Below are 17,339 nucleotides of genomic sequence, written 5' to 3'. Positions count from 1 at the left end.
GTTCAATTATCAATGACTTCATTTGCTCATCAATTAATAATTATTAAGTAAAGGACTTCTTATCAATAAACTTTACTTGTAGTAAGTAGACAGAAAACCTAAGTTTCCATGAACTTGCCTCTTCAAGGAAAGGTGCTAAATAATCTGAAGCAGTATTTAAATGCAGTAAAGACAATGCAAAAGCTATAGCTAAAATAACTATTTTCAACACCTATAAAATACCTAATTTTTCTATCAAAAAACTGGGGTCAGATTCTACTTCTAAGAAAAGAGAATTTTATAATATAAACCCCAATTATATGATTACATACATATAAGCATTAAAATACACAATATTGGGAATTCCTTGGCAGTCCAGTAGTTAGGACTTGGTGCTTTCACCGCCGTGGCCCAGGTTCAATCCCTGGTCAAGGAACTAAGATCCCGCAAGCTGCAGAGCACGGCCAAAAAATAATAATAATAATACAAAATAAAATAAAATAAACAATATTATTCACCTCTTCCCCTTTATTCGAAAAAAGTTGTAAAGTTCAACCCTTTGATTTCAAGTCTATAGTAGGAAAATCTAAAAATGTTGATTCTGGGATATATCAATTAGATGAGATGACAAGAGGATTAAAAAATGAGGGTTTCAAAAGTCCATCAATGGATGAATGGATAAAGAAAATGTGGTATATACGTACAATGAAATATTATTCAGCCTTAAAAAAGAAATGAAATTCTGATGCATGCTATATGGATGAACCCTGAAAACATTTTATTACGTTAAAGAAGACAAAAAAATATTGTACGATTTTACTTCTTTGAGATATCGAGAACAATCAGATTCACGGAGAAAGAAAGTAGAATAGTTGTTACCAGGGAAGTGGGAGTGGAAGTGGGGGTGGGTGTTTTTATTATTTAATCGTTATGAAGTAACCATTGCAGATGATGAAAAAGTTCTGGAGATGGCTAGTGCTGATAGTTGCACAACAAGGTGAATGTACTTAATGTAACCGAATGGCACACTTCAAAATGGTTAAAATGGTAAATTCTACGTTATATATATTTTACTAAAATAAAAAAACCGGGGCTTTGTTTTTTACACACAAAGGAAAGCACAACCTCTCTTTGAGATGAATATTTAAGTGGCTGACTATGTACCTATCAGAACATGATTCTAACTTGCTTCTGTCAGAAGGAATTGAGGAGTAAGAAATGCATATTACCAAAAATACAGCCATCATATTATTCACCTCTTCTATTTCCCTCCAACTACTATCAAATATTACCTGTGTTTTAAAGAGTTCACTGCAGTTTTGGAACAATTTTGATGATGTTTGATATTTCCCAGACAAGCCTTTTTTTTCCTTAAGGTTTTCCAAGTATGTCTCCACTTCTTCTGCCTGGAAAAACAGAGAAAATACAAAGTATTTAACTTATGTAAGATATTTAAAAGAAAACAAATAGATTGCCTTTGGTACAAATATAGTTTTGGATTTGCTATTTTTAAAATTAACAACATCTTGGGCTTCCCTGGTGGCGCAGTGGTTAAGAATCCTCCTGCCAATGCAGGGGATGCGGGTTCGAGCCCTGGTCCGGGAAGATCCCACATGCCACAGAGCAACTAAGCCCGTGCACCACAACTACTGAGCTTGTGCTCCAGAGCCCGTGAGCCACAACTACTGAGCCCACGTGCCACAACTACTGAAGCCCTAGAGCCCATGCTCTGCAACAAGAGAAGCCACTGCAATGAGAAGCCTGCGCACGGCAACAAAGAGTAGCCCCCGCTCGCCGCACTAGAAAAAGCCCATGCGCAGCAGTGAAGATCCAATGCAGCCAAAAATAAATAAATAAAAATAAATAAATTTACTAAATAAATAAATAAAATTAACAACATCAGATAAAGACTATATATTAGTATTCAAGAATCTAACAGTATTGGACTCTAAAGTGCAGAATTCTAGTCTATGACTCATGAAGGATAGTCCTCTTAAAAATTCTAGGAAGACTGGGAAACTGTCAGAGTCCACAGGGTTTTGTTATAAGAAAATATATTTGCAAGAGTTCCTTGACTAAATTAACACCAGCAACAACAACAACAAAAAACTTGTGCTTCTAAGCTAGATAAGCTAGAGCACAAAACTGTTGCAGCCATTCACAGCCCACTATTAATACTATGAAAAAAAAATCATTTCTGTGGTTTCATCAGTTCTGTGATTTTTCTCCCATACCAATATCCCTAATCTCACCCTCTTTTTTTCAAAGCTCCAATTTCACACCTCCAACTATTTGCTTGTCATTTCCATAACTCTGTCCTGTGGCAATTCAAAATAATTTTTACATTCTTAAGTTGTCCTGCCCATGAAGACTGAATCTGATAAGCTTGACCAGTTTTTATCACAAGTTTCAAGCATATGTAAATTTAGCTAGTGATCGATAAGGAGAAAAGGTCAATGATATTTCAAACCATATTCTGGAAATATTTCTCTCTAAATTCTTCAGTCCTCCTCATCACATCAATCTTACCCAATGTTATATAACAAAAGCAAAATACAATCAGCAACACCACAAAAAAGATAATGTAAAACCGTAATACTGGGCAGAAATTTAAAATGCTTAAGGTTTAAAAAAACCAACTGGATGGTGGACATTTTTTAAAGACTAGTCCTATTATTTTTTTAAAAGAAACCTCAAGAATAGTAGGGGAAATGTAAAAAAGAAAAGAAATGATGCAAACAGTGGGATGAAAACAGAATGGAAAAGGCCTGAAAAATCCATCTAGGAGCTATATATCTTCAATGCTCATATACAGTGTACTGTAACGATTCTGAAAGTGTGGCCCATGGATGCTTTCATGAGGTTTAAGAGGTCACAACTATTTTCATCTTCATCATCATCATCATCTATCTGCCTTGTACTGACAGTGCAAAAGTAATGATGCGAAAAATGGCAGCCCCCTATCACTGGTACCTAGCTGTACTAGTAGTCATTGTACTCTCACAGTCACAAACTTGCAGTTAAAAAAAAAAGGCCAGGGCTTCCCTGGTGGCGCAGTGGTTGAGAATCTGCCTGCTAATGCAGGGGACACGGGTTCGAGCCCTGGCCTGGGAAGATCCCACATGCCACAGAGCGGCTGGGCCCGTGAGCCACAACTGCTGAGCCTGCGCGTCTGGAGCCTGTGCTCCACAACGAGAGAGGCCCGCGCATCGCGATGAAGAGTGGCCCCCGCTTGCCACAACTGGAGAAAGCCCTCGCACAGAAACGAAGACCCAACACAGCCAAAATCAATCAATCAATCAATCAAACATACGCATCTGATTCAAGATCCTCATTAAAAAAAAAAAAAAAAAAAAAAAAAAAGGCCAGTTTTATGTAAGAACGCCCTTGATGAAACAGTAAAAATTATTAATGTCATTAAATCTGGACCTTTGAGCACATGCCTTTTAAAATATTCATCAGACAAAAAAAGAAGTATGCAAAATACTATAAATGACTGTCTTAAGACAAAGCACTTTTCAACTATTTTAACTTGTAAGCTAAACTATCCACCGTTTTCATTTACTTGAAAGAATGACCAACAAACTACAGATATTCAGACTTGGGTATTTGGGAGATATTTTCCTGAAAATGGGCAAAGGGAGGCTGTCACGTCAAGGAAGGCAACTGACAGCATTCATTGTCAATAATAAAATTTAAGGGACTTCCCCGGTGGTTCAGTGGTAAAGAATCCACCTTCCAATGCAGGGGACTTGGGTTCGATCCCTGGTTGGGGAACTAAGATCCCACATGCCATGGGGCAACTAAGCCCGCATGCCACAGCTAGAGAGCCCGCGCGTCGCAAACTACAGAGCCCACGCGCTCTGGAACCTGCGTGCCAAAACTACAGAGCCCAGGCGTCCTGGAGCCCGCCTGCCACAACTAGAGAAGAGAAAACCTGCACACCACAACTAGAGAGAAGGCCGCGCACTGCAACTAGAGAGAAGTCCTCGCACCGCAACGAAAGATCCTGCATGCCGCAATGAAAATCCCGCGTACTGCAACTAAGACCTGATGCAGCCAAAAATAAATAAATAAATAAATAATAAAGTCTTCTTGGACCTTGAAAAAAAAATTTTTTATTAAAAAATAAGTAAATAAATAAAATTTGAGCTTTCCAGGAAAAACTGGAATTTTGGAAAACTTGCATGTTCCCTACCATGATTTATAGTTTCCAATACTTACAGAGTATCTGATGAGATTGAAAGGTCATATTAACAAATGTAATTTTGAATTAATCGTAAAATGAATTAATATTTGGAAGGTTTATATAATTCAGCCAACCAATATTTTCTAAGTGACCATGAAAGATGCTGCCAAATCAGACATGGGCAAAAGACCATTCAAAGTGCAAGACACACCAATTTATTTTAATATAACAGAGCACAGAAAAAGTTCACTGATATGGTTTCAGATTCCACACTGCAACTAACCTTTAAGAAACTCCACTTATGGCGTTTGGGTATAGAATCAAAGAACAATATCCACAATTACCTGAAAACACTATTAAAATACCATTCCCTTTTCCAACTACATATCTGTGTGAGGCCACATTTTGTGCATACACTTCAACCAAAATAACACATCACAATAGGCTGAGTGAAGGAAGTATAAGAATCCAGCTATCTTCTATTATACTAGATATTAAACAAATAGATTTGCAAAACTACAAAATAACACCACTCTTCCCAGTTTCTTTGAAAAATCGTTATTTTTCACAAATTAATAAATATTTCTGTATTTTTCTGTTTTAATTTCTAATACAGTAACCCACATGAATAAAGGCTTTTTTGGGGTCTGTAGTAAGTAAACACAGTCCTGAGACCAATAAGTTTGAGAACTGATAGTACAAATTTGTCTGCAAATTGGGAAGCATGATTCTAGTTCCAGCTCTTCTCCATAGCTACATGACACTCTTTCCTCTATCAGGTTGGGACCCGATGATATCTAAACTCTAAGAAAAGTCTGTAATTTTATGTTCCATACCTTGAAGTTGTAGATTTCATTGTAACAGTCAGCACTTTTCAGATACCAGGTTATATTCAAAGATACATCACAAGGTTCTCCATCAACTATAAAAGAAGAAATCTTTGTGAATAAAAGATAATTCCCGAACAAAGCATTTTTCCTAAACTATTACCCCACATCCCATTTCCTGCTAAACTAAGATACTCAAAGACCATTCTTTCTCCAAACAGAAGGTAATGAAGTAATAAATTTTACAAAAACTGGATATTCTTCAGTTAAAAGTAAGAATTGTTGCTCACAGAAATAAAAAGCAGTTAAGGATTTTTAACCTTTGAAACCGTGTATCTATTTTTATGCCTTAAAACCTTCATTTCTGGTTCTCTCTTGGGAAAAAATCTGGAAGTGATAAAGCAGCCTTAAGTTAAAATCAGTCTTCTATTATCATTTAAATATTTACTGAGCAAAGCACTTAAGTATACAAAGATACATGGCACTGTGTTAGGCCAAACAGGGGAACAGAAGGGAACAAATTATTGAAGACTCTTAAGAAAAGTCTTAAAAAAGATTCTAGTTGAAGAGTCAAGGAATAACAACATTAGGAATGTCACAAGGCAACAAAAATAGTTCCACTGAGGGAAAACCTCATGGCTTAAACCTTGAGAGATATCAAAATTGGATAGAAAAGAACTATCAATAAAAAGCAAACGTGGCTGGGGAAGGCAGGAATAGAAAAAACAAAGATAAAAAGAGTATTAGATTCTTTTTAAAACTCACCTTAAGAGAAGCCTCAAGGAGGTGTGGGCCTGGGCATTTGCCTGCCCTGCATCTACCTGGTCCTTTCATCTAACTCTTATCTGACTTGGAATAGACAGCTAGCATTTTGCTGGAAGGAGCCGCCCTTGTCAGCTGGGACTGCTATTTCAAACAAGGGGGCAAGTCAGGAGTGAAAAAAGGGTTTCACAGACACGTATCAGGATTAGGGGAAACTGGGTGTGGGCTGCGCAGGAACTCTCTGTATTATCTTTCCAACTTTTCTGTAAATCGAAAGCCAGCCTAAAATGTAAAGTCTCCTTTAAAATAATAAATAAATACACAAATGAAAAAAAAAAAAAAAAGAGAAGCCTCAAGGAACCTCATGAAATCATAGAAGCCTCACATAACTCATTCAACATATTTTGGAGCACAATATTCTAGTGAACCAAAGCATTAGTCTGAAGACTTGGGGGTGTAAACCTGACTATATGACTGTTAACTGTCTCACCTGGGGAAGTCAGTATTTCCTTTTATCTTTGATTCCAGCTGAGGAAGGGACAATACACTAGAAATACATACTTTGTGCAAATGTGACAAAGATAAACACGACTGCATCTAAAAACCTACTTTTGGCTCTTAACAAAAGAAGCACACCTAAAATTACAAACTTTCCCTTTTCTTTGGTTTAAGTGGTTTTCTCAGACTAATTTTTAAGCAGCACACTTTTATAAAGCTCAACTTTTATAAGGCTTTTATAAGGCTAAAATACACAAAAATCTGATGTGTTGGATAGAATGTATGGAAATGCTGAAAAGGATACTGCAATCTTGTTATGAACTACTCAGAAGAACCAAACAGAAAAGGAATTAATTAAATAAAAGCCCTAACAGGAGATTTGCAGGGAAATATGCCTGCAAAAATACTACTATTTATGTTAAAAGACATAGAATTTTTTTTTTATGGCCACGCCGCGAGGCTTGCGGGATCTTAGTCCCCGGACCAGGGACTGAACCCTGGCCCTCTGCAGTGAAAGCTCGGAGTCCTAACCACTGTACCATCAGGGAATTCCCAAAACACACAGAACTTTAAATGAATGGCTTTAAGAGACAATGAAAATGGTCCTGCCACATTCCCCACCTTCCCTTGGCTGGCAGGTCTAGTCCCTAAGAATCTTAGATGAGCCAGGTGCAGGTTTAAGGGAGAAGTGGCTATCTCTAGAAGGGACCAGAGTTCCAGGCTTTGAGCAAATCTCACTTCTTTCTCCAAAACAGACATTTTTAATGTAGGTGAAAAATTGTAATTTTAGTCTTAAAAGAAAAGAAAAGAAAATGGCCCTGCCAATTTCATGGAAATCTACTGTATACCATACCCACAAAAGCATAAAATCAGAGACAAGGTAAGTATGAGAAAACACAGAAGTAACAAAGTGAAAGACAATGCAAATTTTAAGAAGCTTCAAACCCTCCAGCAACAATGAAACACAGACACTTCAAAATATGCAGCTTGAACAAAAACCACTAGAAAAACCATTAGAACAAAATACAGGTAAGAAGAAACTGTACATAATAAAAGGACAGAATAGCATACAGGCTGTCAGGCTATTTCAAAAGACAAAATACTGCTATCCCTAAAAGCTCTTCTTTTCTAGAAAGCCAACCTCACAAGAAATACCAGCATGTCAGAGTAGATTTGATTTAAATCAAACTTAATTATTAGCCAAGAGATCATATTTTCATGGACACAGTATATTCTTCATAGAAATTCTACCTAACCCCTCCATCCCACCAGGCTATAATCTAAATAAGAGAAAGAGTCTTTTCTATCACTTCCTTGCTCTCTAAAACAGTGTCTGGCACATAGTAGGTGTTCAGTAACTACCTACTAAGTGATTAAAAGAATAAAATCATCCAACTATGACATACTTTGCATTTTCATAGAGAGAAATATGCATAGGAGCACACATGGATGATCTGGATTTTTATTCCTGATCTTGAAATGGAGCTGCCCATGATCATTCATTCTCTAAAAATAAAGCCAGTTTCAGAAATAAAAGGAAGCTTTTCTTTAATGCACAATGGGGTATTCTGGATTCAGATACAGTGGTTTTCCCACTGGACAGAGTGGTTTTGTTCTATGTATCCCTATTTCCTGGTAATTATCTTTGAGCTTCCTCTTCCAAAGATCCAAGTGGTAAAATACTCCTTCAGCAAACAAAAGCTTTACTGAACATATTTGTTCAGAGCCAATGGTCTGACAGACCTAGGTCATGTGTCCAGTAAACATCTAACAAGCACACAAAAACAAAATCGGCAGTTATCTCTATGACTCAGAACAGATTAAAACCCATGGAGGCGATCAACCAAAACAATGTGTCTAACTATATATTGTTAACACCAGAAAAACAAGAGAAGAAAATAATGTTCAAAAAGTTAAGTATTCTAAAGATTATTCTGAGAAAGTACCTTAGTTACACTACGTAGGTTTATACCTAGATAGTGCTGGACTATTAAATTTCAGAACTTATGCTGAGAGTAAATCATCAGAGGTAGAAAATAGGTAATTTGAAAGTTTAAAGATCACTCAAAAACTCGAATAAAAACTTCATGAAATGCAAAAACTCACATTTCAGGAAGATAGTGGTATTTTTGAAGAGGATCTTTCCAAAACTAAAATAATTTTTCCCCTGCAAAGATAAAGGAGAGATAATTAGCATCAGATCACTTTAATTCCCAAAGCAGAATATAACTGATATAAAAGCTAAAATTTATAAAATGTTGACGTTAGTTTTCTTAACACACACACACAAAGAGGCATCAATATCCTTCCTTTTAGTAAAATTCAACCATATCCAAACTGCAGGATTTTGAAGCTTGGTGCAGAGACAAGTTTTTTCTTTTCTCCACAGGCCATGAAGCAAGGACTCTAGAAGGAAGGCTGCTAGAAATCCTAACCTAACTTAAATCTTTCTAGAAGGTACTCCTTAATCAGTTCATTTCCTTTACTCACTAATCACCGTCCAGAATAACCAATCATTTCTTCAAATAAACTATTCTATGAGCAGACAGCCATATTTAACTATTAACCATCTTACACGTAACAAATAAATAACCTAAAACTGAGAATCTGAAGATCGTCACCAAATGAACAAAAGCTGTAATTCTTGCCATATCAAAAGCTCAAATAAGATTTGGGCATTACAACCAGTGAGCAGAGCAGAACAAAAAGGCCACCGTGGTTTTAATAAGACTAATGCTTTTCGGCATTTCCAGCCAGCATCTGATTTGTCGGCTCACAGGACTATAGCTCTTATTACTCAAACGAGGTTTCAAAAAGGTGGTAAAGGGAAGAAAGGGTCAACCAATCCAGTTAATTGTCCTTAAGAAAATCTAACTTATCGTAATAAATTTTAGAATACTGTTTCTTCCGTTTTAAACATTCTCACGTTAGAATACATCGTTTTAAATGCCTAGGCTTCCCAATTACACGGCAGGGCTTAGAATAACCATTTCAAAGTCCAAACGAAATCAACCAACTTCGTAAGTAGAATTATCCAGTAACAAAAAAGTGCCGAGAAAAAATTAAAAAAGAAAGAAAGAAAGATGTCTATTTACATATTCCTCTCATCCAACCCGGGGTAACAAGATTCTGTGAAACTTCTGCTGAAAGAGAAACCACTCTCCATCTCTACATCAAGTTTACACGTTTCCAGTCAGGCAATGAAAGTTCTCCGCCTTTGCTGATAAGAAACCGCTCCACCGCCACTCTCCGCTCCTGAACTGACCCTGACATTCCTGCTAATCTACCCAAAGAAGTGTACGACTTCCCGCTAAAGGGAGGTGAGTCCCGGTTAAGCAGCTACACAGACACTCCCGGCAATCCCACCCCTTTGGAACCGGACTTTAATGGAACCTTCATGGACCCCTTGGGCTGCCGTAGCCCCACCCCTTGCTCCTCCGGGCTCAGTTGCTCCTGAAGTGACCACTCACCGACGGTATCGGAATGTGCCACTTGGATCGGTCGGCAGCAGCGACGGGTGCCGGTCCTACACTGAAAAGCGACAATGGGGACGTCTGAGCCCCCAGGAGAAGAAGAATGACAGGCAGCACCTGAAGCCACGCAGCCGCCGCCATCTTCACAGCCGTGGAGTGCCTACCGAAAGCATTTCACCTTCTTCCGGTTCGTCCCGCCCTCTTCCGGCTCCGCTCTGGGGGCGGGATAATCCGGGTCCTCAAAACCTCTGGTGGCTTGTTTGTTTAGCGACTCAGCGGCCCCGCCCTCAGGCAGTCGGCTGGCTTGGTGTGAGGCTTTGGACGTACTGCGCAGGCGTCTTCCTGCCGTAACCTTGGAGTGTTAGGATGATCGGCAAAAGATACCAGCCGAGTCCGTTGGCTCTTCTCTCTCCCAGCCCTTAAAGGGTTTGGGGACCAGGGAAGAACCCCATGCGGCGTTTGGCTCTCTCCTCCTCCCGTTCGCCCCAGTCCCTCATCCTGAGTCAGATGCTGGGGCCAAAAGTCTGGGAAAGCCGTAAGTCTGGCTGCCTATTTAGCGTCTAGTAGTGAGTACTCGGTTTCCGGAGGTATTTAAGCAAAGACTGGAGTTTGGCGGTGGTGGAGTATAAGCCTTCCTAAACTGGATAATGCAGTAGACAAGCCCTTTTAAAAGACCCTTGTAGCCGTGAAGAGTATGATGTAGAGTTTGGTCGGAGAACATCAACCTCCAGCAACAACCCCGCCGGCACTTCCTACTCAAAACTAAAATACAGGAGAGAGTGGGTCAGTTTTCAGTATCTGTGGCGTGACAGTCACTGAGGTAGATCTGCAGAAGCTTCGCCCTAATCACGCAGGCCTTGTCGGTACTTCCTGGTTCTCATGCTCTTGGTCTGCATCCTCTAGGGCTCTTTGACTACCCGCCTCCTCGGATGCAAAAACCTTTTCAGTTTCTAAAGAAGGCAGTTCCTCATGAGCTACTCAGAACCAAGAAAAATTTGCCAAATAAATCTCTATAGAAACGCTAATTTGGGCCTGGAAATCCAGGGAGCAAGTGTCAATTTGTCACTCCTAAAGGACATGAAAGTCCCAGAAACTTGATGGTGGTGAAGTGCTGGCGGTTATTTAGAAAGACTGACAATCTAAAAGATTGCCTGGGGCCTTGGCCTGATATCTGGGAGCCTGTGAAGTGACTGCAAAGCCATGGACGCAGCTGAGAAAGAGGAAATCAGGTAAAGGCCCAGTGGTCCAGTAGGGGCTGACTCCAGGGCCCACGGAAGCAGGGGATAGATAGTATCTGAAAACAACATTCTGGCTTTGAAGACTTTATTTTTTTATAAATTTTATTTATTTATTTATTTATTTTTGGCTGCGTTGGGTCTTCATTGCTGCGTGCGGCTTTTCTCTAGTTGCTGCGAGCGGGCTTCTCATTGCAGTGGCTTCTCTTGTTGTGGAGCACGGCTCTAGCTGTGTGGGCTTCAGTAGTTGTGGCACGTGGGCTCGGTAGTTATGGCTCGTGGGCTCTAGAGCACAGGCTCAATAGTTGTGGTGCACGAGCTTAGTTGCTCCACGGCATGTGGGATCTTCCCCAGACTAGGGCTCAAACCCGTGTCCCCTGCATTGGCAGATGGATTCTTAACCACTACACCACCAGGGAAGCCCTGTGATCAGAACTCTTAACACATGAATTTCAAACATGTTGCTTTCCAGGTTCAGCTAAGTACATCTCTTCTTATATCATTCCAGAGTTTATTCTTCAAAACTGGAAAGATCTTTGACATAAACCACAGCAGGATCTTTTTTGACCTACCTCCTAGAGTAACAGAAATAAAAAGAAAAATAAACAAATAGGACTTAATTAAACTTAAAAGCTTTTGCACAGCAAGGGAAACCATAAACAAGACAAAAAGATAACCCGCAGAATGGGAGAAAATATTTGCAAATGAAACAACAGACAAAGGATTAATCTGCAAAATGTACAAACAGCTCATGGAGCTCAATATCAAAAAAACAGTCCAGGGGCTTCCCTGGTGGCGCAGTGGTTGAGAATCTGCCTGCCAATGCAGGGGACACGGGTTCGAGCCCTGGTCTGGGAAGATCCCACATGCCGCGGAGCAACTAGGCCCGTGAGCCACAACTACTGAGCTTGCGCGTCTGGAGCCTGTGCCCCGCAACAAGAGAGGCCGCGACAGTGACAGGCCCATGCACCGCAATGAGGAGTGGCCCCCGCTTGCCGCAACTAGAGAAAGCCCTCGCACAGAAACGAAGACCCAACAGAGCCAAAAAAAAAAAAAAAATCCAGTTAAAAAATGGGCAGAAGACCTAAGTAGACATTTCACCAAGGAAGACATACAGATGGCCAAGAGGCACATGAAAAGATGCTTAACATCACTAATTATTAGAGAAATGCAAATCAAAACTACAATGAGGTATCACCTCACGCTGGTCAGAATGGCCATCATCAAAAAATCTAGAAACAATAAATCCTGGAAAGGGTGTGGTGAAAAGGGAACCCTCCTGCACTGTTGGTGGGAATGTAAATTGATACAACCACTATGGAAAACAGTATGGAGGTTCCTTAAAAAACTAAAATTAGAACTACCATACGACCCAGCAACCCCACTACTGGGCATATACCCTGAGAAAACCATAATTCAAAAAGATACATGTACCACAATGTTCATTGCAGCTCTATTTACAATAGCCAGGATGTGGAAGCAACCTAAATGTCCATCGACAGATGAATGGATAAAGATGTGGCACATATATACAGTGGAACATTACTCATCCATAAAAAGAAACAAAATTGAGTTATTTGTAGTGAGGTGGATGGACCTAGAGTCTGCCATACAGAGTGAAGCAAGTCAGAAAGAGAAAAACAAATACCGTATGCTAACACATATATATAGAATCTAAAAAAAAAAAAAAGAAGAAGAAAAAAAATGGTCAGAAGAACCTAGGGGCAAGATGGGAATAAAGATGCAAACCTACTAGAGAATGGACTTGAGGATACCGGGAGGGGGAAGGGTAAGCTGGGACAAAGTGAGAGAGTGGCATGGACATACATACACTACCAAACGTAAAATAGCTAGCTAGTGGGAAGCAGCCACATAGCACAGGGAGATCAGCTCGGTGCTTTGTGACCACCTAGAGGGGTGGGATAGGGAGGGTGGGAGGGAGGAAGATGCAAGAGGAAAGAGATATGGGGACATATGTATATGTATAACTGATTCACTTTGTTATAAAGCAGAAACTAACACACCATTGTAAAGCAATTATACTCTAATAAAGATGTTAAAAATAAAAAACAAAAACAAAACATTGGCCCCTAGATTATCAGCATCATCTTAAAAAGCAAAGGATTTTCCTTCTCTGTCTGTTTCTATCCTTATTCTAGCACCTCGAACATACCTCTGTTATATCATTTGTCAGGTTGACTTGTGATGTTGGTTAGGCTCTCAAAGAAAGCTCGGACACGGTACTTCTTATCTTCCTCAGAGCCCAACACTCAGCAAGAATGTTCTGAAAATATTTTGTTGAATAAATAGGTGGGTGGGTTGTTTTTGTTGGTTTGGTTTGGGGCTTTTTGTTTTTACTCCTTCAGATTTTATTGTTGTAGCCATAGCCTTCAGTCATTAATTTTAAAGAACCCTTTCTCATAAGTGACAGTGCTCTTTTTCTGTTGCTTTCTGAGCAATCCCAGAATTTCATGTTTTGTTGTTTACCATGGGCAGTTTACAAAAGGATGTTGTTCTGCAGCAAACACATTATTGTGTTATGTTATGGCCATGACACAATTTTGCATCACAGTGATTTATGTCCCATGATTTATATTATAGTTAGAGAAGGTACAAAATTTGGATTCACAAACCCTATGTAAAATAAGTTTCTTAAAATGTCTTTTTATTAGTGTTGAAGATGAAGCTGTGGATAAAAACATTTTCAAAGACTGCAGCAAGATTGCTTTCTACAGGTAAGAAGAGGAAGTTTATGACCTAGGTAGAATAGTTCTGAAAATATTTCAAAGTTGATGTTTATTAAATTTTTGAGAACTGATAGACTTTCTGAGGAAAGAGTCAATTAGGAAATTCAATGATTAAAGAATTTATTGACAGGAGAAATTCACCTTTACTACTCTAGCTTAACTCCTGTATTATTTTATTATTAATGTTATTATTAATTATAATTAATTATATTGTATACTTATACATTATAATTAACATTACTGTGTTAATAAACAGGTATTTTAAAAGTCAAAGTGTTTTTCAACTAATGTTAAAATTTTGAATCTTTGAAGAAATAACACTTTTACATGGTTCAAAAATCAAATAATATAAAAAGATACACATTGAAAAATGTTAATCTCCTTCTTGTCCCCTTCCACCCCATTCCACATCTTTCCCTGTAAGTAACCAGATTTATTAATTTCTTATTTATCTTTCCAGTATTTCTTTTTGTGAATGCACATATTCTTATATCACCACCATTCTTATGCCAAGTAGCTTTCTATATACACTGTTATATACCTCTTTTTTTCTGCTTCATAATTTATTCTGAAGAGCTCTGTATGAGTATATGGAAATTGTCCTCTTTTTCATAGCTGTATGGTATTCCATTGAGTAAATTATAATGTATTCAGTCTCTCTCCTATTGCTAGACCCTTGGGTTGTTTTCAGTCTTGCTGTAACGTCACTGCCACAGTGAAAAGCTATACATATGTCATTTCCTACACATGCAGGTATATTTGTAGGATGAATTTCCAGGAGTGGGATTACTAGGTCAAAGAGTAAATGTATTTGAAATTTTAACTATTACCAGATATCCCTCCATAGAGATTGTGTCATTTTGCACTCCCATCACCACTATATGATTGCCTATTTCCCCAGAGCCTCACAAAATATTTCTTTAAAAATTTTTTTGAGTGTCTACCTTTATGTGGTCCTGAAACTGAAATCACCAAAAATTACATCATACAACTTTCTAATTTATACACACTACTCTAGAGAAAGAAAATCGTATCATTTTAATTCTGAACAGGTACCTTAGAGGGAATTCTGTAGTGAACTCCTGGTCACCTTGACAAACCACTGGATTATATTGGATTTCCACTAAAATTTATTACGTTTCAATTAAAGTGTACATTTCATGGAAAGAGGGAGGGCCATCAACAAGCTAATATGTGTCATCTACGAAAACTGCCCCACCTTCTCAATAAAGGGGACAAAATACCATCCTTGAGTAGTGTTATGGTGAACAATTTTATTAGTACTCTTCTTATTATTTTATTAATTGCATTAGCACTCTGCTTATTAATTTCGTTAGCTCTCTAAATTATTGATACTCCTCTTAGTGCTTTATTGGAGTACTAATATACTGCCTGTGCGCAGTTCACTTACTATCGAAGTGAATTTTAATGACTTCCACATGGTAATATAGTCTTTTGGAGGCTGAGAGTCACAAATCATTCTCAGGCGTCTGTATACTCCAAATCTGTAGGCGTCAGAAACAGCGGCTCTCCAAGAAGTCTACCTATCGGGCATTACTAGACTCAGTCACGGCAGGCAAAGAGAGCACCAGGTTCCAAATCATCAACGAAGCAGCTAAGGTGAGAAAAAGTATTTTCTACAGAGAATTATTTGTTTCTATATTTATGTGGGTTGAATGAAGTAAATTTCCACAAAGGCTAATTAAACTATGCTTCAAAAATAAACTTTGTGAGAGAAGTAATGCCATCTTTTTAATATCTACACAATGCTACTTTAAAAGTAATATGACTATCAACATGCAGATTGCCTTGTATCAGATGCTTTCTTAGATGTTTTACGAATGTTATTTCCTTTTAATTAATCTTCAGAATACATCTAAGAGGTACATTGCATTGTCCGTAATTTTCAGGTAAGGAAATTGAAGTCTAAAATGCCACTTGCTCAAAGTCATAGCTAGGAACCAGAATTTTCACCTGTGACTGTAGACTCTGTCACGCACCCACACTTTTTTTTATCACTATTACACAGCATACCCTCAAGCAAGGTACAGATTCAGTGAATGTCCAAACCTCAAAATGTCAGTGGGCAAGAGGAACAATGGTCTATGCAGTTGAATAAGTCACAAATGTTCCCTCCCCTAAGCTGCTTCACTAACAGATCACCATAGTCATTACATGCTGAAAGGATTAGAGCAGTATCCTAAGTGCTTTTTCTCATCTGTCAAGTTTTCACACTACTTCAGATGGGCCAGTCACAGAGGAAGTGCTGTGGGCCGGGCTAGGAAGTGTGGTTATGCACAAGTAGCTGATGCTTCCAACCTGACCCTCACTTCACATCCTCCCCTGTCTTTGAAAGGTGTCCTAAGCTTCTAAGGCCTCCCAGACCAATCTGGTTTAATTGGTAATTCGCTGAAGGACATAGGTAAAGACATGCAGTCTAGTCCCATAACAGCTTAGATAGTAATTCCATCCGCTCACTAACAAATCCCAGTTCTGGGAAGCAGACTGAGAAGACATCCCCACTTTCACTGCAGCATTGTGAGAGATCTTGTGACTACCTTAGCGCTTGCCATATAACATTACACTGAGGAATCTTCTTGGAGAAGACAGAGCAAACACTGCCCCACAACATCAGGGCGTTCTCTGTAACATTTGTAAGGCCTTTAACTTAGCCGGGAGGCTCAACTTTATTCCCAGGCAGGAGGAGCAATGGCACGGTGAGGAAGGCTACCTTCCATATGAAGTTTTAGAGATTTTAGTCACTTCAAAGGTGTAGAATCCTCTAACATAGCTTTCTTGCCTGAATTCAAAATAGGGGCTAGAATCATATCAACAGTTTGTGTTCTCTATCCCCGTCCCTTTTTCCCAACTTATGGTTACTTAAGGATGTAGTCGTGGTAGCAGCACACTTAGTTCTTTTCTCTTAACTACACTGAAGGGATGGTTAGCCTTTCTTCAAAACCTAGTGCTACTTCTTAATACCACTCATTTTTTTCTGGAGGAATTTCCCGCCTTGCTTGGCATCTGTGCAACCTTTGAGTTCACAGCTCATGGTACCCCGGAAGTCATAGTTCCTCAACTACTGATCCAGGTCTCCCAAACTTTACATCCTTTTGTAGCCAAGTTTGAAAGCTGTTCATGGGACAACATGGGGCAGCATTAATTTCTTTCCTAGAGAGCCACCCGCAATTTGAATGTGGTCTAATAGCCCAATACCCAGCCAAACCCCTGTATTCAGGGTCAGCAAAAGCACTTGGCTCCAGGAAATGCAAGGAGTCCACCAGAGACCTTCCAGGAGTCGGTAGGCCTTTAATACCAGCAGTCAGATCCCTTCCTTTCTCATTTTTCCTGTCATTTGCTCTTTTTCCTTCTTGCCTCTGATGTGTCGAGCCCCAGAGAGTTGTAGCTGTCCCATGGTCAGGGCAAGAATCCCTTTCTGTCCTTGGGGAGGCTCAGTCTGTTGCACACCTGAACAATCCACTGTCGTGATGACACACGACACACGCCGAGGCAGAGTAAATGAGGCACTCGGAATACCAGTGTGGGCCAACATGCAACTTCTCAATGCAGCTCCACACCAGTGAAGTTAGTGGTGGATCCTCTCACACTGCCTTTTACAAGACGATAGG

At 39.3% G+C, this 17,339-nt stretch overlaps 2 protein-coding genes across 13 annotated transcripts in view; one reads left to right on the top strand and one right to left on the bottom strand.

Annotated features, from left to right (window-relative positions):
• The window catches only part of TMEM87A (transmembrane protein 87A), a 44,763-nt gene extending 34,825 nt beyond the window's left edge, over positions 1–9,938 (bottom strand). Inside the window, exons 1-4 of one of the 4 annotated variants that reach the window (XM_057544759.1) lie at positions 9,726–9,938; positions 8,362–8,422; positions 5,005–5,090; positions 1,272–1,385 (exon numbers count right to left, since the gene is read on the bottom strand). In XM_057544759.1, coding sequence (XP_057400742.1) covers positions 1,272–1,385; positions 5,005–5,090; positions 8,362–8,422; positions 9,726–9,869 — 405 coding nt within the window. In that variant the 5' untranslated portion in view covers positions 9,870–9,938. The remainder of the gene's footprint in view (positions 1–1,271; positions 1,386–5,004; positions 5,091–8,361; positions 8,423–9,725) is intronic. The other 3 variants (XM_007173619.2, XM_007173617.2, XM_007173616.3) reach the window with 3 other exon arrangements.
• The window catches only part of LOC103005791 (calpain-3), a 128,703-nt gene continuing 121,287 nt past the window's right edge, over positions 9,924–17,339 (top strand). For 2 of the 9 annotated variants that reach the window (XM_007173614.3, XM_057544757.1), the window contains exons 1-3: positions 9,924–10,957; positions 13,636–13,698; positions 15,222–15,330. In XM_007173614.3, the coding sequence (XP_007173676.1) occupies positions 10,929–10,957; positions 13,636–13,698; positions 15,222–15,330 (201 nt within the window). In that variant the 5' untranslated portion in view covers positions 9,924–10,928. The remainder of the gene's footprint in view (positions 10,958–13,635; positions 13,699–15,221; positions 15,331–17,339) is intronic. The other 7 variants (XM_057544756.1, XM_057544755.1, XM_028164356.2 and 4 more) reach the window with 6 other exon arrangements.

The sequence above is a fragment of the Balaenoptera acutorostrata genome, chromosome 3, assembly GCF_949987535.1.
Source record: "Balaenoptera acutorostrata chromosome 3, mBalAcu1.1, whole genome shotgun sequence".
NCBI lineage: Eukaryota > Metazoa > Chordata > Mammalia > Artiodactyla > Balaenopteridae > Balaenoptera > Balaenoptera acutorostrata.
Note: the sequence above shows the minus strand (reverse complement) of the source record. Positions and strands in the feature narration are given on the sequence as shown.